Raw genomic sequence first — 27,524 nt, forward strand, 5'->3', positions numbered from 1 at the left:
TCAATTTTGGTTAATACATGAAAAATATTATGATGTACAGCATTAACAGATTTTTCCGCCCTCGTTCGACGATCTGAGACTGCCCCAATCATAAATCCTGTCTACAGCCATACTGAATCATTGTTTTAAGGGGCAGTGTTAAGTGAGGTATGAGAGTAACATTGAGAGAGTTGAAGGATAAACAGATACCAAATAAAATATTGTGACATTATATTTCCTTCATGTAGTAAACAATTATCTCTCTGTTGACGGTAATGTTTGTCATAACAGAATCTTACTTTCTTAGAACTAGTTAGTACTATACTATATTAGTTGTACTGTACAGTTAAAAGTTCATGTGAAGCAGCATTGACCCCATAAGATAAAACAGTACACACGCATCAGATAACAGTCAGGGTACGTAAGTTCGGAGATTTATTCCCGTCAGTGTCACTGCTTCAAACGAACTTTTGTCCCTACTGTACAACAAATTGACACAGTTATCATACATATTCAAAAATATTTTTGTACATATTCACAGCAATGATTTGTATGTTTTTACACTCCTACATTGGTTATATCACTCACCACCAACAGTACCTGCCAGATTGAACAATTTTGAATTTACTCAGGAAACTTTTGACAATATCCAGATGACATTAAATGTGTATGTAGGTTCACTTTGTCAATGGATAAATAGAGGTATTAGTAGAAGTACTAGGTCACTTAGAGGACAGTGCACTATTCAAAAGTAATGGCATATTCACACACTACAAGAAGAGAGCAGTGTAGTCCCACATATAACAATGGACAATGCAACACTGAGTGAGGGAGCGCTTGGCTACTTACTGCTCCGCCCACTACTGTACTGTATACTACAAAGCTTCATGGGATCATCTTAATACTCCATTTGCTCCTGCAATGTCAAGTCACGTCGAGTGCTTCCGAGACAAAATCTACAATCATGGTTATAAACTGTAGATATTTGTGAATGTATATTCTAAAGAAACATGTTTTTACATTGAAAGTTAGAGTGGGAATGTATGGAGTGTGTGAAATTTTGACTCCGGGGGGGGGGGAATAAAGCAACACAATGAACAGTCACAGAATCAGTCGGGTAACACTAGCCAATTGCAAGCTTTGTAGGAGGGGTTAGTACCTCTCACACACATACACAAACCTTAGACCAGCTCTATACTGTAAGTACTACATAAAATAGATTGTACATGGAGAGGGAGAAAGATTCTACAGAGATTTTGGTGACAGATTTTGATCAGACAGAGAACCTGCCCATTGTCAGGACATTGACAACTGTTAGTGAAAGTTGTGTGTCTCATTTAACTTCAGCATGAAACTTGTCCCACTGTGTGTTTAACAAAGGCCCTTCCCCAGCCTAAATTTGAGAAGAAAGCCTTTCATATGTATGTCTTTAAAATACTGTAATGAGATATCTTTTCTACCATAGTACTGAAGAAATAACTTAACATGTCTCTTCTCTGCACCATCCTCACCTTCCCTCCTTTCTGTTCAAACTCCCACAACCTTCCACTCATTACCCTCAGCACCCTCTCCCTCACAGCCTGGTCTCCTACAATAACCCCCCCCCCACTCATCATAAAGTACTGAGTTAAGTTATTAAAAATTGAGGAAAGAACATAAAAAGATTGACAAATTGGCATTAAAGACTGATGTTATTACTGACAAGGAAAGAAAAGAACAAAAACACAAAGAGAATGAACAAAAAGTAAATAAAACATATTTACAAAGCTATTTACCAGTAATATATAAAGATGAAAATATGATAATTATTACAATATGAATGTGGGAAGTGAATATGTTATAGGTTTTTCTTAAAAAAAAAAAAAGCCCAAGATAGTAGTAATTTTGGTAACAGCAATTTTTTTTTAAATAACCCAAGGCTACTGTAAAAAGTATTATAATATTCTGCATATATATATAGTCTGACCCTGTCTTATCTAGCAACCTTGGGCCTGGATTCAAGTGTGAGTTTATAAGTTGGTCCACTGTGAACTTTCTTTTGTGTTTACTGATATTAATTAATTTTGGGGGTTGCAAAGTTGGAGAGAGCAGCTACTACATGCTTAATGGTAATATGCACATACCTGTAAGCTCATATCTAATAACAAAACATGTTATTGCTATCTTTTAAATCTAATATATATATGTATATATATCCTCGCAATAATTTGAGTATTTTTATATTCATTACTTGTAAATACTATACTATTAAAAGCTATCTTTTATGCAAAACCACAATCAGGGTTCCACAACACTCAAAAGTATAGTACTGTATAACTTTTAACAATCTGCACACTGCTTGGTCCCAAGAACAAAGACAAGTGACAGAGTGACTTGAGAGTTCTTAGTCTTGTGTTTAAAAGCAGGAAGTTTGTAGATGATTATTAAGGTATAATAAACACACTCAAGCAGCTTTGTCACTTGTCTTGTTCTCATCTGCTCTGCCTCATATGCAGTATGATACTGTATCCTAAGTACAGTATAGACAAATTAAGTTACCCAAACAATGGACACTTTTTCTTTACAGCAGTGGGCTGGCTGGAGTGATTAGACACTGATAGGGAAGATAATTCAGATTTTGACTTTGTACCCAATTCTGTCAGTAAAGGCGTAGCAAAGTTAGCTTGATGTTGGAGAACCATTGTTGGTATGACTGTGGGTAAACCAGCACCTGCTGCTGCCCCTTGATGTAATGAGTGTGAACCATTCTCTGGACCAATGTTCTTAGTGGTGTTGGCCATTAAGCTGGATTCTGAACCGCTAAAATCACTATCTGAGTAATCCGAGTCATTACTACTACGATTAGTATGACTACTATTGATGCAGAGTCCTGAGAGCTGTGGTAACATAGGAGATACGTTACCCATACCACCTACTGCACCTTCAGGACCCTGGGACATGGTCTCACTATAGCTGGGTGGATCTCCACTTTCAGCACCATTAACAATGGCTGGGCTGACATTTATTTGAGGCAAATGAAACTGTGGACCGTTAGGCTGGGGACCCATTCCATAAACCACATTACCTCCATGTCCCTGTTTCCATGCCATTGCTCCTCCATAGTGGAACATTCGTGGGTGATACGCAACTGACCCATTGGCAACTAACCTGGGAACATTTGCATGCATTAACGGGTGTGGGGAGTAATGTGGCGGAACAGGTGAATTTGGGCCAGGCGAGCGTGGAGAGACAGAGGAAGGGGGAGACTGGTAAACTGGAATCATGGAAGCAGCTGAGGGAGATGAAGAAGGATGGAAGAAATGAGGAAGAGAAGGCTGGGTGGAGGGTGATGGTGAATGAAGGGATCCAGCAGTGTCGTAGCACATCTGAAGCATGTGTGGTGACGAGGACACTGAGCTTGTTTCACCCTGGGAGATTCCTGTAAAAGAGGTTAATTAATGAGTACAGTCTAGCTTACCTTGTCAAGAAAATTATTTTTATGTAAACACATTCATATTCCCTGAGCTAACAGCTTACAATTTCAAGAGTAGAGTACTATATACTGTACACTTGTGCATGAGCTTTGACACAAACACTGGCATCGAGGAAATAAAAACAGCTTCCATTTTACTTTATAAAAGTTGAAAGTCATAATAGTTTACTGATATATTCATGAGGAGGAAGACAGTGAAGCAAAACCAAATATTAAATTAGAATACAGTAGAATTCCAGTTATGTAGCATCAGGCAACCGGTAGATTCAACTAACCAGCACCAAAATGAAATAACAATAATAAAAAATTCCTCCCAAATCAGCTAGAATCATAAGTCTGAATACCGCACGCAACAGGGATGAGCTGCCATATTCATTGCTGTGGTAAACAATAACAAAATACAATAGTATATATTTTATGTACAAAAAATAGCTCCTTCCACACTCAAACCATCCTCTGAGCATCATGACACAGTTCAGGCAGTCACCCAGCTGACTCTCATATGTGTGGCTGCTGTGGTGGCTGTGTGTGTATACTCTGACATCTCATCAGTAGGGGGGAGCATGGCCATGCAGTTATAGCCTAGTAACCCACCGCCTCAACACTCATTCATTTCTCACACATACACAGTGATGCTCTTCAGTTTTCTTATTTTATAATTTTAAATTATATTTTCCATATTTCTAAGATATGTTAGAGTATTGTAATAATTTTTCCAAAACCTTTATAAGTTTCATAAGAAGTAATATGAGGTTGAAGCACATGCAACTGATTCATACTTTGTTTCTTTCCACCATGTTTTGTATTTTTACTTATAAGTCACACCGTTTATATAGAGTGGAGAAAGTGTTAAAGAAGTCTGTATTTCTTAAACACAAATATGAGAGGTCAGCCTGTAGCACTGTGCAAAGTAGGATTTATTGGGGGATCCAAAGAGCGAGTTTCAATTAGCCAGAAAACTCTTAATCCGGCACCTTTTAAATTCCCATAGGTGCCGGATAACTGGGAATCTACTGTATTATGAGGGATTAAAGACAAAGAATAATCACTGGGGAACAATTCCAAAAATTCTGGAAATACAAAGAACAGACAAGCATAAGAGGAACTAATCCAAATAATAGAAATTGGGTTAAAAAGGTTAAGCGCAATTCTTTCGTTCCCGCAAGCTCTCCCAGTGTACTGTAGGCTGGTTGATACCAAGCATGAACACAAGACTTTTCATTTGCTCTCATATTGTACCTTACTGCTATAACAGACAGGAAGTTCCATGGCACAAATACGAAATTGTGAAAGAAAAATTGGGAAAAATTGACCTTTGACCTGAACTAAATCACTAAAATCATGTAAAACTAAAGTAACCATCATCTATAAGACTCCTCATTTAGGTTATAAATATTTTTCTACTAAGCATCACCCATTAATTATACACACTACAGGGTATAAATTTTTCATAAAATAACAAAAAGTCATTACATCCTTACTTCTAGCACGGGCTCTCTCTTCCAAGACGAGACCATAATTATCGAGTTCCTTGAAAACTTTAGTCATGTCTGGACGTTGTGTTGACAAATTCTTCACGCAATCCTGGGAGATATACCATGAATTTATCAATAAATATATTTAAAGGAAGTTACAGAAATGATTTTGTTTCACTTTTTTTTTCTTTTTTGGGGGGGTTAAGAGTGAAAGCAAGTTAAATCTAACCATGAAACTAAGTAACCTGTTGAAAAATAAACACAGGCAGTCCCCAAATTACGAATAGGTTACGTTTCTGGACCCTCTTTGTAAGTCAAAACAGTGTTAATTTCATAGTTTAGGTTAGATTAAAGCACAACCCTGCCAATACAAAACAATAATAGTATCCAATACATAACACATACTGTAAATACTGTAAATAAAGTGATGTTAAACAATACTGTATTGAATAATGAAAGTACAAGTGAGGGTGTTTGTGTACAAGTGAGGGTGTTTGTGTACAAGTGAGGGTGTTTGTGTACAAGTGAGGGTGTTTGTGTACAAGTGAGGGTGTATGTGTACAAGTGAGGATGTTTGTAACTCAGGGACTGCCTGTAAACATTGCAAAATACATTGAAAGACAATTACTTAGCACTTCCTGTTAAAACCTGAATGGTAGTTAAACTTGCACATATTGCTGACAGAATACCTTCATTCACTAAATAGACAGAAAGGTAAATAAGAGATATATTCAACTTACCTTTCCAAGCTGAAAAAGAAAATTGAAGACCTGGCTTTCGTAGCTGACTCCGATATTCTTGTCTCTGAGTAACTCCTCGTTGGTGGTCAGTTCCACCAGCTCCTTCTGCTCAAAGACAGTTGGTATATACAGTACTCATTATAATTTGCTCCCTTAATAACTGACACACTTAAGTTAAACACAACAGACTCCACCTGAACTGTGATTCAACCGTTAAGTCACCGGTCAAATATAAGCCTAACCCAACTTAATTTACCTAACTAGGACTTCATTGCTTCCAAAATAAAGACATTCTTATTAAAGTGTAATAAATATAGCACTGTATTCAATAGATCAGTGACAATTGTCCACTCACCGAAAACACAACCCATCATGAATAATCCACTTTGTCTGTGCCTGCCTTCCATGGTATGAAACTCAGGGAAATAAAAAAAAAAAATACTCTGTATCTTATGTTGAAATGAACTTATTACAGCAATAGGTATAGAGGTAATCAAACTCCAAGAAATTATATAAAGCCTTATATATGTTTCATGACACTGTACCGTACTGTATTCCTAAAAAGTGAACAAACTCAAAATGTTTGTTGGCACTGTATGCATAATTTGGCTAATCCAATTTCTAACACTAATAAGATACAGATTTGTAGTTACAATCATACCTACATTTCTACTAATATATAATCATGGTTGTTAAGAGTTACAATACTGAAGGACTACACAATGAAGCTAATGATTATTTCAGTCGTTGCCGCAATTCACAGATCTTTCCATTCATTCCAATATAAAAATAAATTTTATTGCCTGGTGAGATTTAAATGTAAAGGCCAAGGGATAATGATTTATTTATTTTCATTATTATTATTTTTATTTTTTTTTATTTTTTAAGGGATTAGCCCACCCGGGCACAGGTCACTGATCCACATCGGGGCCTGGGGTGTGAAAATGTAATGATAATAACAATAATAATTGGTTCATAGTAAATAAAATTTATAATAAAAATTACTAAATTAAAAATAAAATAATAACAACACTGATGATAATACTATAATAATAATAAAGAACCATAAAAAAATACAAAAATGAAAAAAGATCAATAGTGAGAAACGATATACAGTACCTGTATATGTATGTTGTGTTGTCAAAGTAAGAGAAAGAATTGAGACCCTGCAATTGTGTGTAAACGAAGCAAAAGTCAGATCATCAACCTGGGACTTGGTCACAATTTTCGTGATGCCATATGGCAACAGGGTCTACCATTAGACAATACATTATAGTTCCAATATCTTCCCAGGCGGTAGTACCTCCCTGTTTGATAGGGAATACAGTAAAAAGTTCTTGCATGCACCCCCCCCCCCATGTTTTGTTAAAGAGAGAAATAAATACTTTTAAAGTTCCTAAATGATAATGGTACATTTCTACAATCCACACAAGAAATCTCTGTTCCTCCTAATATCACAGCTGAAATCATCACACTGCTTTCATGGTGTTTCTTCCCACAGTCAGTAAGCACCACCACCTGCTCCAAGATATACAGTACAGAAGTGATGTTTTGTTCCTTGGCTGGTATCATCATCAGCCTCTTATATTTTGTTATACGCTGCTGATTTCCTCCTACTGATGAGAAGCTGCTGCTTTAACCAATCACTATCAGATCATCCTCTTGTGAGAAATTACTAAATTATAATTCAGACATTGAAAGAAAGAGTAACTTACCAAAAACTTTCCTTCTTTTCGCTTCTCATCATAAGCCCTCAGTCCTGTACACAACTCAAAAAGAACAATGCCATAGCTGTATGTATCCACTTTTACCGAGAGTTTTTTTGATCTTAAGTAATCATCAGGAAGGTAAGGCTTGGTTCCGTGTACTCTTGATACCTGTAACAAAAAATATACTGCATAAATATTGTATGTACAGTACCGGTATATATTCAGGTATTTGAATGCATAATAAGAGTGAGCAATATTGTCACCTGTCCAACAGTTACAGGGGAACTCCAGTCAATTATTATTATACAGACCATGGGAAATTAAAAGGAGAAATTTGACTTATTCCTATTTTATTAAGACAAACACAATATATGATCTGCCATATCTCTACACTCAGTGCTCAGCTATTACCATGGAAGGACTGCCTAACTCATACCATTACCAGGATTAGCACTAACTTATGAAATAACCCCTTGTTGTCTTACACCACCGCTAATCTCCTGGCCTCAGTCAGTTCTCACCCTATACACATGCAGCTTAAAACTTAACCAATCACTAGGTCTTTTCCAAATCTCATAGGTTTCTTTCTTGCATTGTGATTGGTCATATGATATTGTGGGTGGAGTTTTTGTGTAACAGCACTGGGACCCACATGACACAGCAGGGTGTTTACCTGGAGAGAGGACAGCTGGCTTAACCAATTGTGAAGGGAGTAATAATGTTTGAGAACGTGTGTGTTATGGGTGTAGGTGGATAAACTGCAGTACTGTATACAGGAAAGCCTCCGATAATGACGGTTCTACTAACGACGCTTCACATTTAAGACCCTGGTTAATTTAGGACCCAATACAATTTGCACCATTATTTTCTTCGTATTTACAACAAAAATATTATAAAAAATAAAGTAAAATTACATTTCATATAAATAATAACTAAATTCTGATATGTATTATAAAAAACACGCCTTGCGCACGGAGGCTGCCAGGCTTGTGAGTGATGACGCCAGCATCACTAGTATAAACAGTCGCAACTTGGCGGGCCTTTTGATTTCACGCATCTGAACAAGAAGAAAAAAATCTCGGGTTTCTTATGGCATTTTTTGTGTCCCTACTCAACATGAGCAAGTGATGGTAGTGCTGGTTCAAAAGCTAAAAAAAAAAATGTATAAGCTTAGCCAAGAAACTAGATGTGTTAAAACAATACCAAAAAGGTGAGAGGTCTGTGGATATTATATGGAGCAAGCAATGAACAAGCAATGAACATATTTTCTTTAGTCGATTCATTAACAGATGAAGCATCAAAATTAACAGGGACGTGAAAAATGCATATGACCTCTACATAAAGATGTATAATGAGAAAAGAAAGCGGCTGTGAAAGGTCCTTTCGAAACTATATTATTCGAAGGCCTAAACCATCAACTTCAGCATCATAAGCAGCTTCAGTAAAAACTTCAGGTTCAGTAACAGTTTCAGCAACAGCTATGACATCTTTATGGAAAGCTTCAGCTTCACCCAGAGTTGAACCTGATGAATTCATCATGAGTAAAAACTTGCACAATAATCATTGGCTGTCCTTATGTTTTAGACTATACCAACATTTGTGAGAAGAATTTTTGTTTTACCTTAGTAAGTATTATTTAAAACATATATGAACAGTAATAAGTGTTGCTTTCATGTTCTTATGTAGAGAAATGATGATGTTTTCACATGTACTGTACGCACTTACATACGATGGCGTTCCCAATCTATTTAGTTTTTTCTTTCCTGTTAATGGTTGGCTACTTCTATTGTTCCATTTATTAACATTAAATAACCTTACTTAAAACATACATATTAATTTTTTTACATTAATTTTACTACAGCTACAACCAGGGTCTTACTTTCTTCAGTTTCAGAATGATAGCCGACATTATGGGTGCAAACACTGACAACAATAGCATCCCATCTCCTCTTGTGTGCATTCATAAACATTATTTGAAGAATATAGTTTTAATTTTTCATAAATTGTATTGTTTTGGGGAAAAGAGGGTAAAAAGCCACAAAAAAATTATAAAAAGGTCACACTGGGGAGTGCATCTCATTATTATTGCTTTATTTTACTGGTGATTAATGATTCATAATATAATGATTCACCTCACACTGCAATATTGGAGGACATATTACCGTCGTTATTCGAGGCTTTACTGTACTTATTACACGACACTGTACAGGTGCTTCTCTCATGACTTTACAGTAATATCTCCATTAGCCGGAATCCCTTAAACCCAGAACTCTCTGATAGCTGGAATTGAATTTTTCTCGGAAAATTCCAAGAAAATTTACCCGATACTTGGAAAATTACAGAAAATCACAGGGATGGGGAAGTTTTTTCCGGGTTTGAGAGATGAAAATCAGGTGCATTTTCCGGAAATTGAGAACATTTTTCCGTTACCCAGAAAATTCTGGGGATGAGGGATATTTTTTCAAGGTTCGAGACATGATGTAATGGGTAATTTCTGGAACTTCCAAGAAAATTTTTCTGTTACCCGGAAAATTCCGAGGATGAGGAATTTTTTCTGGCTTTGAGAGTCATTTCATTTCCTGGAAATCTCTCATTCCCAGAAGTTGTTCTGCACCAATAGTTCCAGCTAACGGAAATATCACTATATTACTAAAATCATGTAAACTTACCTTCATGCTTGTTGATTGACTCTTGCCTTCTCTGGCCAGACCAAAGTCACCCAACTTGGGTTCATAGTTTTGATCCAACAATATATTGGCACTGTAAAGTGTTAAAGAAACAAAATACCATAATAATAATAATAATAATAATAATAATAATAATAATAATAATAATAAAAATAATAATAATAATAATAATAATAATAATAAAAATAATAATAATAATAATAATAAAAATAATAATAATCACAATAATAACAATAATAATAATAATAATAACAATAATACTAATAATAATAATACAGGGGCCCCCCAAGTTTGTGGATTTTTATTTCGCAGTCCTCTATTATTTGCGGATGACACCCTGGATGTACCCAAGAATGTCTGTGGATAGTTTTAAAATTACCGGCATTTTCGCGGCTGGGACAGGGAGCCATTTGTTCTAGAGACAGTAATTTCCTTTACCTGTACACCCACCTCTCTTTTATGTAAGAATTACATTCTTGAAAATCACCGCATAATTAAAAGACACGTATATTAAATAAATTTTCCTATAAGAATGCATGTAAATAGTACAGGTTAGGGGAAAAATCATATAACTGTCACAATAAATATTCTTTTACCTTCCTCATTTATAAAGAAAAACAATAGGATTTACATCTTAAATAACACTTACATTGACGACTGGTGACTTCTGCCTGCCCAAGGTGGAGTAGGGAAGGGTTGAGGAGGGAGGCTACAGAGGCGGAGGCAAGAGTACGGGTGAGTTGGTGGTTGAGGGAGGAGGAGGAGGGGGTTGAGGGGGGGGTGAGGTATTGACCAGCCGGCATTGAGATGACTGACCCAGACGTTGTTATCAGTCATACAGAGGGAGTTTAAGTTTTAACCTTAGAAAATGTCAATGAATTGACTTGGCAGAATATAACTTACACTGCTGTAATTCTTGTAAGATAGTGATTAATTTGAACATAAACATGCTATAGTTTGCACTAGACATAAAGGTTTTAGTAATTATTTAGTACATTTGAGTATAGTACAGGTTTGCCCTTAGGATAATTATTTCTTTTACTTTTCTCACAATATGTATTTAGGATGGTGTGTGCATGTAAATGAGTAAAAATAAATAAAGAAAGTTACGAATAAATACCCAAAATTACGAGTTGAAAAACGTGTACTGTACTTAATGTATTACACTATAGGACTAAAATTTTTCTCTCTTGTGCAAAATATATGATGGCTATATTTAAATTATTCGCTGTCATGCAAGGATTCCAGCAATGTAAGTTATACTCTGCTGAGACACAAAGTGGGTCAAGCTTTGGCCGCATCAGGTAATGTTCAGCGTCACTATGGGTATGTAACATTTTTAATAAATTTGTTTCTGGTTATTTGTGAGAGTATTTTACCATGATCATTTATTTGTATGTTGTATGTGTTTTGTGTGTGTGTGTCTACACACACACACATATACAATACAGGAAAAAGAAATAATTGTCCTAAGGGCAAACGCATAGAGGGAATATACATTCTTTATACACAAGTAAAAATGCCCCCCAACCCCTCCTCTCCCGGTCAGCAAATGTTATTCGCGAATTTGGCGATTCACGGCCATTTTGAGAACCTAACCTCCGCGAATTTTGGGGTCCCCCTGTACTGTGGTGATGATGATGATGATGATAATACAGTAATATCTCTGTTAGTTGGAATCCCTCTTAACCGGAACTCTCCGATACTCAGAATTGAAATTTGCTTAAAATTTTCCTGAAAATTCCAGGTTTGGGAATGATTTTTGGGTAAATTCTGAGAAAATTTTCACGGTACCCGGAGAATTCCGGGGAGGGGGGGATTTTTTTCTGGGTTTGAGATGAAAATCAAATGCAGTTTTCAGAAATTTTGAGAATAATTTCTCAGCACAATATCCATAAAATTCTGGGGATGGGGGATTTCTTTTCCGAGTTCGAGAGGGTCGTCTCATTCCCACTAGAGCTGTGTACCAATTGTTCTGACTAATGGAGATATCACTGATTACAGTAGAAGTAATAATAATAATAATAATAATAATAATAATAATAATAATAATATTATAATCAAAATAATAGTAATAGCAAATAAATAATTAATTAAACACAACACAAAAAAAAAATTAGGAAACTCCCTTTTAAGGCCAAGGGGAGGGGAGGAGGAGGGTAATAGTTGAGAGATATCTGAGCCAGCAGTGTGTGAGGCATTAACCAGGTGCTTCAGCTCCAGTCTCCAGGGGACATCCTCTAATCTCTGTTTTGAGGCCCATGATTGTGTCTCTTCATTACTGTGCTTAACTGCTCGTAATTCAGAATTTCCCTTATTTCATCAAGGGTAGAGCTTCTATTTGTCCAAATTATGAAGGGTTTACTGTAAGATCACCACCATTAACATTGTTCCTTCTTTGTTTTACATCATATCATGTATAGTAGGTCTAAGTAATACTAAAAGTAAAGAGGACTTACCTTTTAACATCCCCGTGGATAAGTGGCTTCTCCTTCACTGTATGCAAGAACTGCAAGGCTCGTGCTGTGCCAGTTGCTATTCTAAAACGCTTCAGCCAATTAAGTCGTACGGCAGCTCCTAATGGCTGCCCCTCACCAAAAGCTTCAATTTTCTGAAATTTTTTTTTTAGGTCTATACAAAATTTTGAGGATATTCAATACAGTTCATGGTTTATAAAACAATGTACAGGCATTTCTTCCCTTAGATATACTGCATTTGTACCTTAACCCTTTAGGTGCGTAATTAAATTTCGCGCCGGTTCCTGAAAAGTGTCAATTATCCTGCCAAAAATGAATTTCATATAATCACATTTTCTATATGTTTTTCCTAGAGAACTTTTAGTATATTTTCCAAATCTGGAACAAAAATTCACATATGTGTGCAAATTTTAGAGAAAAAATTACATTTATACCCAAAAATGCAGGAAATTGGTATAAATCAATGTCTGGTATATGGCAAATAAATTTAATCAATTTGGTTACTAAACAGCAAATTTAGATATGTATTACATATTCAGATAATATCAAACAAAATAGTACAAAAATAAGCTATATTGCATTCAGGAAATACTCCTATACCTCAATACATAATATGTCCGCATGTCGTCTCATTTGGGGAAGTTTTTTCAAGGCCGTGGGATATCCCCGCTTGTCGCATTTAATTAATATAATATTTTGGGCGGGTTTACCCGCATGCCGCATCCAAAGGGTTAATGAACAGGAATCACACCTGTAACTGCACTTAAAACTTTATACAGTGGTCCCTCGGTTAACGAACGATTCGATTAACTAATTAGCTCCCATAAGGATTTTCAGTTCGATTAACGAACAAAACTTCGATAGATGAAATCCTTACGACAAACACTTTTTGTGGTGCGCATCAGCTGATCACCTGATCGGCTAGTCCGCCAATACAGTAATCGGTTCTATGTTTACATTCATTTCCAGTGGCGTAAATATCAAGAAGGTAGTGCTCTTTAATATTTTGCATTTTTTATATTAAAATTATTAGTCATTTTAAAATTTAGTTAACATATTGATAATATATGCAGCACAGGGAACTAGTTTTTTGAGTGCCCATCAGCCGCTTGACTCACCGGCCAAAGCATCTCTGTTTAACTTTGTTTACAGTGGAGGAAACATCGTGTGTGTTGGTCTCTTGAATACAGAGTAGTTTTATGTTTTTACATAAAAATTATTGGTCATTCTGATATTTAGTTAACATATTGATAATATATAGTGCAGTGTAGTGTTGATTTAAATAAAATAATCTTTAATTACAGCTTGTGAACTTTAAAATTTTATTGGTGAAATTACTGCATCAAGCATGGGTCCTTCTCTTCTCCCTTCTCCTCCACCCCCACTTCTAATTCCCATCATCATCAACCAGGAATATTCTACATACACACCTCACAGTAAGTGTACTTTACTGCATTTTGTTTATACTTTATATGTCCTTTTCTGTGAGTTGGAACCAATTACCCAATATCCCATTGAAATAATAGATTCGGTTGATGAAATTTTCGGTTTACGAACGACTCTGTGGAACGAATTGTGTTCGTTAACCGAGGGACAACTGTACAGTACTTTGGAAGACTGTCGAATGACTTTTTAAAGCTCACATGTCGGTCATTGAGCAGAACCTTACTGTATCAGAAAGGTGTCAACCACAGTCTGTTTAGCTGGTAAGATATGTGTGATGTGAAAGATGAATATATAAAAAAATTAATTCTCAAGTGAGCAATAGAAGAGAAGACAGAGCGAGGTGAAGAAAGGCCGAGGTGAGGGAAGACTGGGGTGAGGGAAGGCTGGGGTGAGGGAGGTACTAGTTAAGAGGAGGGAAGAACTTCACCCAGGTTGTAACTGCAGTGAATGAACAGAAATCATGTGCGAAACAGCTGGAATAAACAATATGAATGTCTTAGAGATTTTCTGAAAGGGGAACACTGATGGTAGGACCACTGGACTATGATGGCACCAAACCATACTTTGCTGTCTGATTCTAGAACACAGCACTGCTCACTGCTGTGGTTTTCACCTAAGAGTTGTCAGTTATGCCACTGCTCCTTCTTAACCCAGAGGGTTGAGAATCTAGACCATTTGGTCAGCTCCAATTAATAAAGAAGAAAAACCAGGAGCACTACCTCATTTGTAGAAGGGTTTATGTGAAAAGAAAAAACCTGGAAGGTATTGACTGTATCTTTTTATCACCAGCATTACTACAAGACACACTGATGACTCTTGTGAGTGAAATAATGACAAGAAAGAAAATGAGGAAGTATGTGTTGTTTTTGTGAAGGAAACAAGTACAAGATCTATCTGAAATATAAGAGGCTGACTGTACAGTCAACAAGAGAAATTTATCCTGAGCCAATCTGCATGATATAAGGTGGGTGGGCTGGTAACAGTGGAAGAGTTGACAGATAAGCTTTAAATAGCCAGTTATTTAAGATTTATGATCTGATATTGCCTAAAAACACATTTCTTGTACCTGTACTGTACATATGTAAACTAATTAGCATCAATGTGTATTAGTGGCTTTCTTGCAGCTACAGATTTAGTGCTGAAAATGCTTTTTAATGAAAGTGTCATTAACCATTACAATACTGTATTCAATGGCATCAGCAGCACAAATAGTTATACATATCTGGCTCCCATTATAAATCATCCTGCAGCAATGTCATACATTTCTCAAAAACATCATAAAACCTGGTATGGTTGAGAAGTAGTGCTTAGCAAAGACTGGGGTGCAGGGAGTAGATTCTGCTGACATCCCATACTAAAAAGATGAAGACGACTTTTGTGGTGGAGGTGGATGTGACTTACCCTGCCTTGAAGTCTGTCCTCTACAGATCCATTAGGCATAAACTGATACACCAGACATGGGGACATTTCATGGTCTGTAGAATAGCCATAAACCTGCAAGAATACATAATTATATTGTTATTCCTTTCATAAAATAGAAAAGCAAGAGAATGTTATGTGTATATCATGTAACAGTATGGAGCTATTGTACTTTTTGAAGCCAACTTATTACTGTGTTTTATTTCTTCCACTGGTCTAGGATGTGTTCCACATTTTCTCAGAAGAAACTCGTCTGTCTCTACTGCATCATATATTAATAATTGGAAAAGCAAAATCTACAAAAATTTCACAGCATAAACTTTTACTTTATATAGATCATTAGACTCAGTGAGCTCAGTCCCTCCCACTCATTCCATAAACAGTGGTGAACAATACATTTAATAAGTTTATATTCCCACCAACAGACATATCCTGTAATATTGTATAAGTTTAACACACCATTATTTTGTCAACATTTCACCAAAGTCTTGAAAAGGGTAGTTGTAGCTACTTCTTCATGGAGTGGGTGTCATAGCTTTATTGCCAGATGGCCAAAAGGAAGGACAGACATTTAGCTACACCTTGGTAAAGATATCATAAAAAAGGACAGCTCTGGTGTTTACAAAATAAATTCCTGCCATTATGTAGTACTGTAAGCCCTATACAGATAATCTTAAAAAAAAACATGTGTGAAACTTTTAGTAAACATTATCAATTATAATTTAATGTCTTCCTTTTATGCATACTGTTAACTTCTTCACGAGTGGACAATATACTACAAGATATTTTGAGAGCGAAAAAATCAACCTTACCTGAAGAATATTGTCATGGCGGTATGACTGGAGCAGCTTTAATTCCTCCAGACTCTGAGTTATGTGCAGTCGAGCATTGTCAAATGAAGCATTGCCATGCTGAAATTAGAAGTATTTCCATGTGACAAACTGATATACAGCAGAGAAACCCACACACTCCAGAGTTTGTATGGTAATATTAGCTGTAAATATCTGACACACTTATTTTAAAAAGTGTATAGTAAAATACTAAACATAAAAATCATCAGAATTCTTGTGGTGTCCTGGCAACTGAATATCCAAATTTTGAAGTTCCACATTAGCTCACACAGTTGAAAAACAGACAGAGGAATGTCATGGGCGAGCAAACCAAAAGTACCCCTGCAATTTATTGGGAGGAAGTTATAATTATACTTACAGGTTCAATCTTTTTAACAGCAACTTCTGTGTTTTTCCAAGTACCTTTAAACACAGAACCAAAACCTCCCCGACCAAGGAGATGATCTGGACTCCAGAGAGCTGTGGCCTCCTCCAGTTCTTTATACGGGATCACTGGCACACTGGTACTGTGGTTTGATGAGTCTGAGGCATCTGTAGTTAAACAAACCAACAATAACCCTCAGATAAATATTATTTATACCCATTGTGCCCCAATACATACTGGCTCTGTAATTTTAAATTAAATCATTAAATATGGCCAGTTCATTACTGCAGCAAACTTTAAGCAGGTAGAGGGCTGGACTATAATGAAAAGTACTCATTATCAAAATCATTAGAAATCTTGTGGTATATTATTACTGTACATTATTTATATACTGTACCAACTATGGTTAAAACTACATTGCTATATGAGTTTACATCATGCTCACAATATCTATACAAATGCACATGGATGTCCTCCATTTCTAGGTTTCCCTCTAGTAGAGAGCCCAGGAGGAGATAACAGCTGAGGACTCGGATAATACGAAATTAAATTTACTAGAGATTCGGCGTTGTCTTTCAGCAGTAGTAAGCTCTGAGGGAGGTCTCTGTGGATTCTGGTGAGGATGAACTGTCACTGGTGGGTCTGTAAGTGAAGCTCTTCCTGAAGTGTTAGATGACCTTGCACCTTCCTTGGCTCTCGCTGCCTCTTTGGCCCTCTTTTCCTCCACCTATGACAGTGAACTGGTATTAGTAAAAACATATAAAATCAATAAAAGCCAACAAAGGTAATAGTGAATGGACAAATAATATAGAAATACTGATTAAAAATAGCAACCTATTTGGATAAATCAGCAAATTCATTTTCAAGTACAGTAGTTACAACGGTTATCATAACTGGATTCAATATTCTCCCCATTAGCCGGAACAGTTGGCGCAGACTGTTTCCGGGTTTGAGAAATTTCCGTGTATTGACACAAATTTTCTTATCCCCAAGATTTTTCTTGGCATTGGTGGAAGTTTCCACGTCTAAACAATGTATCTGGCAAAGACCATCGTTGCTACATAGGCTTAACTACAGTCGGACTGACTAATGTATACACTATACTGTACTCACCAGCAAATGGTGACATCTTGAGCTTGTAATGCAGGCAGGTCAAATGGTGATATGATGATACAGGATGGCCTGCCTTTGTCCTGTACCATGTACTGTAGCAGATGTTGCTTACTGCCACTCTCCTCTCCCTCCTTGAAGGAGGGATTGTACATACACTGTACACACACCCTCTACACACTAGCCTACAGTAGGCATACACTGTCCACTCCTGCTATATACAGTACTTTCACACTTTTTGAGTGTACAGTACAGTATATGTAACTGTAATCAGTGTTTATATCTTAACACTGCTTTAATGGTATACTTCAATGATTGTATCCTGGTATAATACTGTACTGCATAACACAGATCGTATGTGAAAAAGTAGTGAGCATGCAAACAAGCTTGTACAATGGCAGCAGGCAGTGAACTAAGAGTGTCAAGAAGCTAGAGTTTGAGGAAACAGCCTGCGAGATACATCAGCCAATCATAGGCGTCCCATGGAGTCACATGACAGTAGTAGCCAATCGTAGCTCACGGGCAATCTGAGCCTACCCACCCATGCCCTCAGCACGTTTTGGCACATGATGCACTTTCTCAGATATTAATTTTAATGCCAGGAGAGATTTTTATCGGAAGTTCTCAGAATGCTAATTTCTTTTTTCCGGGTAATGGAAAGTTCCAGGGATCGAAGATTGTGGCTAACGGGGAGATTACTGTGCTGTATACCTGTATTAGTTTCTATGTTCTTGCAGTGACTTTTTACAAAACTCTACTAACCAAATATTGGTGAAAGTATTGATAACTAAGAAAGGGATCATTATTAACAGTTCTTTGGCAAGAAACATCTCAAAAATAAATTTATTAAGAAAATGCACTGTTCTCACCCTGGCTAAATAGCTTTTGTCAGGATCATATGAAGGAACTTTGTGTTTAGTGACCAATTCCTCTGGATTATTGTCCTCACAAGACACTTGACCATACATCCTGCAATTAGAGAAAACAATGGTGTGATGTGTTGTAAATACTGTACAAGGTACTGCTCCACCACCAGCCCACTGAATTGTACAACAAAATGTGTGATACCTGTGCATAATTTGTGCTGCCTGCAACACAGAACCATGAAGTATAGTACTGAAAAATACCCAAAGACTGTTAATGCAATTACAAATTATGAGAAATATCTGGAGGGTTATCAGTCTCAATAAAGAGGAAAAATTTTCTTTCTCCAATTCCTATCATGTTAGAACATGATTTACTTCTAAAACAAGTTTAATGACACTGATGTTGACACCATGTACTCCATAGGGGCAGTGTTGGCCATGCTTCTAACACTTCCTGACATACACGCAAACACACCACCCTGCACTCCCTGGCACACACACCACCCCAACACCCTGCACTCCCTACACATACAAACACACCACCCTGCACTCCCTGATACACACAAACACACCACCCTGCACTCCCTGACACACACACACCATCTCTACACCCTGCACTCCCTGACACACACAATCTCTACACCCTGCACTCCCTGACACACACACCATCTCTACACCCTGCACTCCCTGACACACACACCATCTCTACACCCTACACTCCCTACACACACAAACACACCACCCTGCACTCCCTGACACACACACCACCCCTACACCCTGCTCTTCCTTGCCACTGTTCATGTGTTGAAGCAGGTTGTGGAATGAGAGATTGGGTTAGGTGTGGGTGGTGACAGGAGTGAGGTTGTGTGTAGTACAGTAGCAGTAGGGGTTCTCTAACTTACAGGACAGCTGAGGTAGGAGTGTGCTGTGATAGGTGGTGGTAGTGGTGTGCCCATAGGTCCCAAATGTATAATAATTTGTGCAAGACAGTCTTAGTAAAAAAGAGCAATTATTAAAAAAAATAATGGCATTTGTAGTAACAGCTCCCTCTTTTGGTACTCTCTAAAATGCATTGAACCATGAACAGTTATCTAACTGTACCAACTGTACACTGTATCTTACTCAAGCTGTAAATAAAGCAATGGAATGTCTCACCCATAAACTTCATTGTTGTTGAGCTTCTTCACCAGTTTACTAGTACAGTCAGATGCTAGTCCAGGCTGTTTCACAAGTCCAGGCTGTTTCACATCTGTCGATGGAGGTCTACTGCTTCCAGTTGCTTGTGTTGTTGGACACAGGAGCATCACAGGAACCTTTGGAGATGCTGGGTAGGAGTTAACATGGTTGGCACTTTGGTTGAAGTTGTGAGAGTTGTAGTTGTGTGAAGGAATGAGAGCACAGGCACCCTCAGTACTCACAGGTGCATCTTCCTGTCAACAATACAATTAATTAAAGGAAAATTAAAGCTAAAGCCATGTTTGCCTATGTCAAAATTTTTAAGTTGAAATGAGCCTATAATTGGGGAATTGGGTATAGAAAATGATTATTCTCAAGCACAGCCTATATATTAATTCCATAAAACTGTACAATAAATTAATTTCTATCTATCCATCCTTTCTTCAGTGGATATTCAGACACCTTATGTAATGTATGAACAGCTGAACACATGTAACATACAAGAGGCCTTTTCTTTATTCATGGCAAGGTAAAAACTAATGATTACCTCATCTCTTTTAGTTCACATTCCTATTATACTCAGGGGTTAATTGCAGGCCTGAACTGAAGTCCTAATACAGTACAGGGGACCCCCGGGTTACCAACGGGTTCTGTTCCCGAGGACATTCTTAAGTCGAAAATGTATGCAAGTCGGAACACACGCCATATGTATACCGTACTTACAAAACAATGTTTAAAATCCCACTATATCATAGCCGAAGTCCTTATATACATCTAAAATCACATAATTTAAGAGAAAAGAAGATATACAATGACAAAGTACAGTAAATGAAAGTAAAAAATAAGTCATCAGGTAAATAAAATACCTGTACTATAAATTTCAAGCTTAACCCTGTTCGTATCGGCAGGCGTTTAAGTCGGGGACCTCCTACTGTATACCAGTGAAAGTTAAACTTTTTAGCCTAATAACTCTGTCATTAATGAATTGAGCAACAACCTGGATGGAAAGAACTTAACAGGTGAGCACAATCACTACTAAAACTTCCAGCAATGCTTAGCAGGTTTACTCACCCTCTGTGACATGACCTGTTGTCTTCCTGCCTGAACGGGTACTGGTTGTCGGTTTGAGTTATTCTTGCTGGGAGTCACTGATGCTTCCACGACAGAGTCATTATGATTTATACTTGATACAGTATCTAGCAAGGACGTACTTTGGGTGGTAGCTGATGAATATTCCAGTACAGAACTATGAACAGTTTCAATGGTGGGTTGAACAGCTCTCACAGGCTCTTGTGACTCCCTCTCAACTACTATACCTGCAGCAGGTTTTTTGGCAAGCAACAATTTTGTGGTGTATCCATTTGCTGAGGTCAACAGATTGTGAAACCTTCTTGGTACTGTAAAGATTTCGGGAAATATTAAAACTTTCATTTGCGTACTTAGATTACTGAATACAATAAACTGAGAATGTAAAAATCAGTGAAGTTATATGTATACTATGTACAGACTATATAAATAAAACTCAGTTCCAAGTAATGTCTATACAATAAAACCTTAACTCAGGGGTTCCCAAGCTTTTTCTAGCACGACCCAATCCAGTGTTGTCAACTATCCAGTGCGACCCCAAATCATTTCACTGGCAGACCCAAAGGACCCCAGCGACCCCATGACCTCTTTGCGACCCTACCTAATGAGCCTTCTGACCCCATTTGGGGTCGCGACCCCAGGTTTGGGAACCCCCGCCTTAACTGTTAATTTACCTATCACTTATACCAGCAAATACAAGGATACTGAAGTTTACGTGAAGCTACATAGGAGTGATATTAAGACTTACCACAAGACATGATTGCTCTCATTGCCTGAAAATGGTCCATTTTATACAGAAAATAGAAGAGTTCAGAGACTGTGTGATTCCTTTGACCCCATGCTTGCAGAAGACGATTCGCTGGAGACTCTCCACAGCGTTCTGCACGTCGAAATTCTTCAATGTCACACCACTTAAAACCCATGTGCTCACCACCTGAAATTTACATACATCCATGAGGAATACTGAAAAACTCCAAACTTTCTGACATAATAATCACGAATATAAAACACATTATATAAATGCTAGCATACAAAACACCTTTCTGTTCAATAAATATACCAGGGAACATATTGTTTACTCTTTACAGAATTCATAATTTTTAGATTTAACCTTTATTGGTATACAGTACATTACAGAACAGTACAGTATTTTTCTTTAACCCAATCACTATGGGGATGCCAATTTTAATAATTTATTTAGCTAACATCTAGCAATTATATCCAGAAAAGAGGGGACCCAATGCTCAAGGAATGAAAACTCCTGCTGTATACATACAGTACACTGTATTTGGCATATCATTTATGAAACATAAAACACTATTTAGTATCAGTTACAGGATAGTGCTGTGTTGCTGGTACAGTTTTGTGCCACTGATCACCATACTGTACACTATTTATGATAATAAAGAAAGTCTGATCCATGATAGCCCATTCACTGTGCTCTATTTTCTTGCCTAAAAAATAAGCCAAATTTGGCAGGGGAATAAAACTTTGTATTTTTTGCCAAGGTCTTATATAAATAAAGATGCTCCATGTCACCCAATGATGATGCCATACTTGAGCTTCATTTGTTTATGTGAGTAGGAAAGTTTTGTAGTCATCAACACTTTCATCTTAAACTCGGTAAGAAAGAGAACCTGAAGAAAAATATTTTTGACGATAAATTTACTTACATTACGAATATCCCAAAAAGGTCGAGGATTTGCAATTTTCGTAATACAGTGACCCCTCCGTTAACGAACTCAATCCGTTCCAGAAGGTCGTTCGTTAACCGAAACCATTGTTTCAATGGGTTTTTGGGTAATTGGTTCCGGCTCACCGAAAATTTCCTAAATTCAACAAAAATGGTAGAAAAGTTCACTTACTTCGAGGTGTGTATGTAGAAGGCTCCTGGATGATGATGATGATGATGATGGGTTTTAGAATGGGGGTGGAGGAGAAGGAAGAAGAGAAGGCATTGGGGTGGAAGAGAAGTCACCCCATGGCACCATTTCACCCATAAAATTTTAGCTCTCTTGGTGTAATTCAAGATTATTTTCTTTAAATCAACACTGCACTGCATTATATATTGTCAATATGTAAAATATATTTAAAAATGACCAATAATTTACTTGGAAACACAGAAAAAAAGCATTTAGTTGAAGAGAGTCTCAAGCAAGATGTTACCTCCAGTGAAAACAGAGAGAGACTAACGCCTGTTTGCTGTGTTAAGAGGCTGGATGCCGTGCATTAAACTAGTCACTTTACCTTCAATTATGTTCAATAATTGTTAAAATGACTAAAAAATTTAATATTAAACTTTTAAAATTATTGAATAGTATAAACTTCTTGATATTTACTAAAATAGTAAGGAATTTAAGCCCTAAAACCGATTAATGTATTGGCGGACTGATACTAAAGCTGGTTGCCCGGTCAGTGCAAGCGAAAACATGTTGAGGTCGGTTCGTAAGAACTTCGTTAACCGAATTTTTTTTCGTTAACCGAATTGAAGATCCTTATGGAAGGCAGTTTGTTAATCGAAATTACGTTAACCGAGGTGTTCGTTAAACGAGGGGTCACTGTATACAAGTTTGGGGGAACTCATTGACACTTCCCAGTACATATACTTTCCATACACAAAAAGATTTCCAGTGTATGTTAGGTTTGGTTAGGTAGGTTAGATGAGATTACATTAAGTTGTGCTGGGAAGGTTAAAATGGTAAAATTTCACATCACATGGAAAGGTCTCTGGGTTAACATTTGTTTTTATCCCAAAAGGTATTTTCGATTTTTTACCATTATCACTAGGATTATTTTTTTGGTTAGGAATCGCTAGAGGGAAGGCAAAGCCCCCCCCCACCCCACCCCCTATAGGTGTGTGGCAATAGTAGGTTAGATTAGGTTAAGTTGCAATAAAAACGAATTTTAACAGGATCTCTGGGAAGTGTTCTTTTGCTCAGCCTTCACTCAGTTGTTGAAAAGTATTTGTTCAGTTCAACCCCAAATACGGCATCACTGGATGGATGGGCACTGTCTTTATGATCGGGGAAACATAAAATATTAAAAGTACAAATCCTCCATCTGATTTGGTTTAGTCTTGATGTAAGAAATATTTATTTTCTACTGAGATTTTGCATTAAACAACTGGTTAACTCGGCCCCTGTTCTAGAATGTTACTCCTTGTTGACATTCAAACTAGCAAGCAATAAATTTATGTTTATAATACCAAAGACGTCATCCTCACGGGAAGGAGCCAGTATTTCTCCTATAGTGATGTGGATAGATAAACAAACCCGACTGACCTAACCTGATTTAACTTCCTAGGATTAAAAGCTTTTTTTTTTTTTTTAGATATCAGTAATCGACTCATTTTATTGAGGTAAGAAATCTTTTATCGTTAATGAAGAAATGGTCAATTTGTAGTTTCGACCAACCACGGCTCTTGAGTTGAGCATTGTGTTTTCCCGATGATTTAGATAATTTTAAGACACCTTTCTTCTATGACGTTTCCCTCGAAAATGACCTAAAATTACTTATTCTAGCCTCCTAACGGGGGGTTCTGCCCCCCTGGATCTCCGGTATATTTAAGTCATTTGCGAGGGAAACGTCACAACGAAAAGTGTTTTAATAGTGTCTAAACCATCGGAAAACACATTGCTCAACTCGAGAGCCGCGGTTGGTTGAAACTACAAGTTGACCGAAGAAATTTCCTCAGGTCTTTTTATATTAGTGCAGCGTTCTAACCTAACCAAATTAGGGCTGCCCCCGGGTCTGACTAATCACCCAAATGTACCCAAATGTACCCAAATATAGCCGGAATGAAGTCAAATAATGGTCCTAGATGAATAAATCGGACTGCCAATCACTTCTCGACTAGTATTTGGTGTCACAAAGTCACAAAAAATTGGTAAACTTTATTTAATCTGAGTTAATAGATCGAGTGCATGTACCGACGGAGCGAGAATTACCCAAATGTACCCAAATATAGCCGGAATGAAGTCAAATAATGGTCCTAGATGAATAAATCGGACTGCCAATCACTTCTCGACTAGTATTTGGTGTCACAAAGTCACAAAAAATTGGTAAACTTTATTTAATCTGAGTTAATAGATCGAGTGCATGTACCTAACCTAACCTAACCTCGACTAGTATTTGGTGTCACGAAGTCACAAAAAATTGGTAAACTTAATTTAATCTGAGTTAATAGATCAAGTGCATGTACCTAATCTAATCTAATCTAATCTAACCTAACCTAATCTAATCTAATCTAACCTAACCTAACCTAACACAACTCAGATTAAATTAAGTTTACCAATTTATTTTTTACTTTATGACACCAAATAATAATCGAGAAGTGATTCACAGCCCGAATTACGCTTGTACGACCATCATTTGACTTCATTGCGGCTACATTGGGGTACATTTGGGTAACTCCTCGCTCCATCGGTACATGCACGCGATCTATTAACTCAGATTAAAGTAAGTTTTCCAATTTTTTGTGACTTTCTGACATCAAATACTAGTCGAGAAGTGATTAGCAGTCCGATTTATTCATGTAGGACCATTATCTGACTTCATTGCAACTATATTTGGCTACATTTGGGTAATTAGTCGGACTGCCTGGACCCCCCTCCCCCTGATTAGGTTAGGTTAGGTTGATTTTTGGTGATTTTCTATGGTTTTTACACGTATTTCTAATACCCAGAGAAATATGCACAACTATAAAATGACCTTTCCTCAAGTTGGTGGTAAAGACACACAACAGTCTAGTCGTACTTTATTTTATGACCTATTTTAGATTAGGTTAGGTTAAGTAGGTTGGTTAGGGTTAACTTGTTTTGTTTATAATTATTTATATTGTCAACAGATGGAAGACCAACTTAAACAGCAAAACACCATATAACCCTTAACAATAGGAGGGAAAACCAAAAATAGGAAAAGTTATATCTTTCTCTTCATGATAAAAAAAAGTTTTCTTCTATAGAATACTATCCTAAAGTGGCTCCTTCCTTAGAGTTAGACGTCTTAAGTATAACTAAAAAAAATACTAATTTTAGGATCAAAATACAATAACTGCAAATCATAAAAGTAATTAAAATTGTCAAAAATAGAGAGAAACAATTATCACAGCCTACGCCATTTCTCTAATCACAAGAGACGTCATTACATACCCAGCCTCTCCCAGTCATTATTTGAATCGAGTATAGTACATAACTTCTTCCTCGCCGTATAAGGTAGATCATACACGTATTTAACTTCCCCGGGGTCGTGATGAGGACGAGACATAGTGGAGTATATATGACACCTGTTGCTGCCTCCCGTTCCCTTTACGTCTGTTGAACGCGGCCACTGTTGCCAATACCTTCTCACCAGGCACACCTTCACCCACAGGCTCCTTCACCCACAGGCTCCTTCACCTACAGGCTCCTTCACCCACAGGCTCCTTCACCCACAGGCTCCTTCACCTACAGGCTCCTTCACCCACAGGCTCCTTCACCTACAGGCTCCTTCACCTACAGGCTCCTTCACCCACAGGCTCCTTCACCTACAGGCTCCTTCACCCACAGGCTCCTTCACCCACAGGCTCCTGAGTCAGACCTTAAAACAGAAACTTTCACGAATAAATAAATCTAATCTAAAACTATCATAAGATAATTATATAACGTTAAGGTGGTGTAAAACTGGTGTAAAGTTGTAGTTATCGCTATCGATCTTAACGGAGAACCAAAGCGAAACTATTCCCTTAAGTAGGCAAATCGTTATCTTTTACTACAAAATAACCAATGTATTGCTTTGAGAAATTAGCCCTAGATATCTAAAGTTTAATGTCAATAACCTACTAACTATATATAAATTGGTTTTTTTTTAATAATCGGCTGTTTTCGCACAATGTGATGAAAGACGAAATAGGCGTAATGATTTTTTTTTTACACTCCAGCCGCTTGACGAGCCACTGTCGGGGAGGATTTTTTAACAACGATAATTTTTCTTAGCAAATTTACTCCTGATTAAACTTTGTTTTTTACCAGTAGAGTTAATTAAAAAAAATATTAAAATACAATTGGTGATATAAAATAAGTTAATGATATGTTCTCTACACGACGCATTGAACAAAATTATCCCTGTATGTGTCGCCATTTCTGACATATCTCAAATTGACCACTTTTTTTTTAACTCAAAGTTCTCAAAGTAAAAAGAATTTTACGTTTCCATAATGTAACAAAAGAACGGGATATGAACGTGTATAATGATTTTACTTATTATCTATCATTCTATTAAGTTGCGAAGGAGGCAAAGTGATGCCAGTACAGATTTTTTACCAACTTCATAAGGACTTTACAAGGACTCACAAGGACTAATAAGGACTCACACAAGGACTCATAACTTTGACTTTTATCCTCTTCACCACTGATAGGCTCGTTAGCTGCTTGGGCGACGGGTCACGTCTCTCACGTCTCTGTTACGCATTGTTGGCAAGTACTGGGCATGCACTGGTTCCTGAATATATCGGAACCTGCTCCAGTACCGTCACAACGCTCTCTGGCAGATTGTTCCAAAAGTTCACAATTCTCAATCCGAAAAAAATTGCCCTCACAGTTTTTTGGACTTGTGGCTTCTTCAACCTTCAGCTGTGACCCCTTATGGGGCGGACATTCGACCGAGTAGTACTCCCTGAGATGTATATATG

General features: G+C 37.2%; 1 protein-coding gene across 1 annotated transcript; it reads right to left on the bottom strand.

Moving 5' to 3' along the window:
* Positions 1–193: 193 nt before the first annotated feature.
* On the bottom strand, positions 194–26,206 carry LOC121870238 (serine/threonine-protein kinase Tao-like). Its single transcript, XM_042372022.1, has 15 exons — positions 26,008–26,206; positions 21,606–21,791; positions 20,843–21,168; positions 19,751–20,025; positions 18,599–18,698; positions 17,175–17,346; positions 16,614–16,786; positions 16,217–16,315; positions 15,387–15,479; positions 12,522–12,673; positions 10,045–10,135; positions 7,382–7,543; positions 5,667–5,771; positions 4,933–5,035; positions 194–3,397 (listed from the first exon to the last, which is right to left on the bottom strand). The coding sequence occupies exons 1-15, from the start codon at positions 26,120–26,122 to the stop codon at positions 2,514–2,516; spliced, it is 3,036 nt and encodes a 1,011-aa protein (XP_042227956.1). The 5' UTR covers positions 26,123–26,206; the 3' UTR covers positions 194–2,513.
* Between the last annotated feature and the right edge of the window lie 1,318 nt (positions 26,207–27,524).

Source organism: Homarus americanus, unplaced genomic scaffold, assembly GCF_018991925.1.
Source record: "Homarus americanus isolate GMGI-L3 unplaced genomic scaffold, GMGI_Hamer_2.0 scaffold52687, whole genome shotgun sequence".
Taxonomy (NCBI): Eukaryota; Metazoa; Arthropoda; class Malacostraca; order Decapoda; family Nephropidae; genus Homarus; species Homarus americanus.

What these genes read in the sequence shown, in the direction of transcription:
- LOC121870238 (XM_042372022.1), bottom strand. Translation starts at nt 26,122, where the DNA reads ATGTCTCGTCCTCATCACGACCCCGGGGAAGTTAAATACGTGTATGAT. An exon ending in TAATGACTGGGAGAGGCTGG is followed by an intron (nt 21,792 to 26,007) that starts GTATGTAATGAC and finishes TGTAAATTTCAG; the next exon opens with GTGGTGAGCACATGGGTTTT. An exon ending in ACAAAAGCTATTTAGCCAGG is followed by an intron (nt 17,347 to 18,598) that starts GTGAGAACAGTG and finishes TCACTGTCATAG; the next exon opens with GTGGAGGAAAAGAGGGCCAA.